The sequence below is a fragment of the Montipora capricornis genome, chromosome 13 (genome assembly GCF_036669925.1).
Source record: "Montipora capricornis isolate CH-2021 chromosome 13, ASM3666992v2, whole genome shotgun sequence".
Taxonomy (NCBI): Eukaryota; Metazoa; Cnidaria; class Anthozoa; order Scleractinia; family Acroporidae; genus Montipora; species Montipora capricornis.
Genome location: NC_090895.1, coordinates 44848834 through 44851333, shown reverse-complemented (window position 1 = coordinate 44851333; position 2500 = coordinate 44848834). Strand labels below are relative to the sequence as shown.

Genomic DNA, 2500 nt, shown 5'->3' with positions numbered 1-2500 from the left:
GACGAGCTCCTCAGAGACTTGGGCTAGTAAGATGAAATTACAGCTTGCCCGAAAGCTGATGCTTGGAATTTCGTCTCATCCTGTGGGAGTCAATGGTTTAAAGGGATGTAGAGGTTGCTAATGCTGGAATTCTTCTTTTTTCTTTATTGCTTATCTCTTCTTCCAACCTCCTCATCTGTCAGCTGTGCACCTTGGACCAGCCAATAGAGCTCTCCTTAGTTAACATTACTTAGTGTCCTTAGTTAGGCATTTTTCAGCATTCTGATTAGATGATTCACTCGTTACAAATGCCACGCATCTCTGGTGCTCTGGCTCAGAGTTCTCTTGCATGTGGGATAGAATAGGTTCTGTTATTTTGTTTTAAATTTAGTCCATTTCCACTTCAAACAGCCATCCATTACCTGAAACTCACCAAGTTGTTCTCAAAAGGCAAGCATGCATTTCCGAGAGCCTCTTTTAACTGGTGTCAGGCCCATGAGATAGCATTCAAAGACAATCTTGTTCAACCAGTTTTCCAATTCTCTTGCAGTATTTGGATTATAACCCGGTTCTCGCTGCAATCCCCCAGAAACAGTGCTGGGTAAGGCACTCTGACACGGTGTTCACTGTTTTCTGAGGGTCGTTCTCTATCAGGGTTGATGCCCTTAGCCTCCTGCTTAAAAACCTATAATCCTCGCCAAAAATCCTTGAAACACCCCTTTCCCCTGGACAGTGTTGAGATGATATTTTACCGTTTGGCTAAAACAACATTGAAGAAGGGAGGGGGGCGAAAATGGTGTGAGAAGTGTTTCAAGATGTTATTATTATTATTATTATTATTATTATTATTATTATTATTATTGGTAGTTACACAATTAATGTACAAATGCAGTAATTAAACAGTCAGATTTTCCAATGATGAAGTTTACCTTGGTTACAGTGTGGCCATTCTTGGAAAACAACAGGATCATTGAGCATATTTGCCACAACAGAGGCTGCCATAGTGCTTGCAAAAGACATCCACTCACTTCGTGACAGCTGGGTTTGATTAACAAAACTTGCTACACCTTTTACTACCACCCACTCAACTTTTTCATCATAGGCTGCAGCAAAAACACCTGAAGATAAGGACGAAAGAAATTTTTAGGGAAAGGTCTTCAAGCAACACTCTGTTGATTCACATCTCCAAGTCAATCATTGAAACAGCAGCTTCAAGTTGACTATTATTCTTTCTGGCTTTAAGTTTTTTAAAAGATAGTTGTGACACTTCACAGCCATTCTATTCTCCTCATATGTTACAACAACCACGTTTTTTAGATTCAAATGTTCCTCAGACAAAGTGACAATTTCTTCCATTCTATCAACACAGTATTATGTCTTGATTACCCCAACACAGTGAAATGAACCTAAGTCAACCTTGGAGATAATCGATTTCAATGGAAGCCGTCTTATTGATGCCCTAAAATAAGCTTTTACACCTTTCTGACATGAAAAAAAAGTTCAGCAAACACATTGCTTAGTTTAGTATTTCCTTGGAAAGCTTAAAGTTTCATTGACAAAAAAATGAAGTAAAAGAATTAAATAACTTTAGGATTTTCTCAGATTTGTCTAATACAAATTAGTTAAGGGTTTATTACCATTCATCGTTAAAACTACACATATTACCTTCCCCTTCTGTTTCAACAGCAATTGCTTCTGGATATTGAAAATGAAGATCATCCCATCCACACTTTACTGCCTGTGTTTGGCTCAAAATATCACTATCACAGTGTACTTTGACTTCCAATTCATCTCGATTTTCCAAAGGAGCGATCCATCCACAATGTGCATCCCTAACAAGACTGCCAAGATGTCGACTCACAGGAGTTTTGAATCCAGCTGGTGTTGTTAACTTAGAAGATACAACTACATCTCCTAGTTTGATTTTATCTGAGCTTAAACCGCTGCAAGTTCCCACTGAAAACACAGCCTTGGGCCTCAAGGCCCTGACGGCATTCTTTACTGCTGTTAATGATCCCCATGGGACTGCTGCACCTTTGAAACATTTCATTAATGCAACTTTAAGCTTCTTTTGGTCACCCGCATTACCAGTGTATCCAAAATAGATCGGGCCAACTTCTATGTTGTAACTTTTGAAAGGTTGATCCAGAAATGAGAAACAACTCAAGAACTCACAATCCTCCACAGTCAGCAGCAAAACATCAATCGGCAGGTCAGCACATCTCCAGGGCTTGCTGGTGTTTGGAAGATCATTCAGTTTTGGGGGCTTGACACTGAGCTGTGGGGGCATGCCATAACAGTCTTCCGGAACAGCCAAACAAAGTTTCCTTTTCTTTCCAACTAAGATTTAAAAAACGAAGCAAAATCATTTATTATCTTGACTAGTTTAGCTAAATAGTAGAAATGCTACTGAGGGGAAGGGAGATGTTCACTTACGTTTGCGGTAATTTAACGACGGTTCGAGCATGGAATTGAAGGGAGATTTTAATAGGTCCTGAGCAGGGACAGTATAAATCGTGGA

The 2500-nt window shown here is 39.6% G+C and overlaps 1 protein-coding gene across 3 annotated transcripts in view; it reads right to left on the bottom strand.

The window, feature by feature from the left end:
- The window catches only part of LOC138029355 (NLR family CARD domain-containing protein 4-like), a 28905-nt gene that overhangs the window by 11352 nt on the left and 15053 nt on the right, over nt 1-2500 (bottom strand). For all 3 annotated transcript variants that reach the window (XM_068877104.1, XM_068877103.1, XM_068877105.1), the window contains 2 exons: nt 1645-2319; nt 909-1097 (listed from right to left, as the gene is read on the bottom strand). In XM_068877104.1, the coding sequence (XP_068733205.1) occupies nt 909-1097; nt 1645-2319 (864 nt within the window). The remainder of the gene's footprint in view (nt 1-908; nt 1098-1644; nt 2320-2500) is intronic.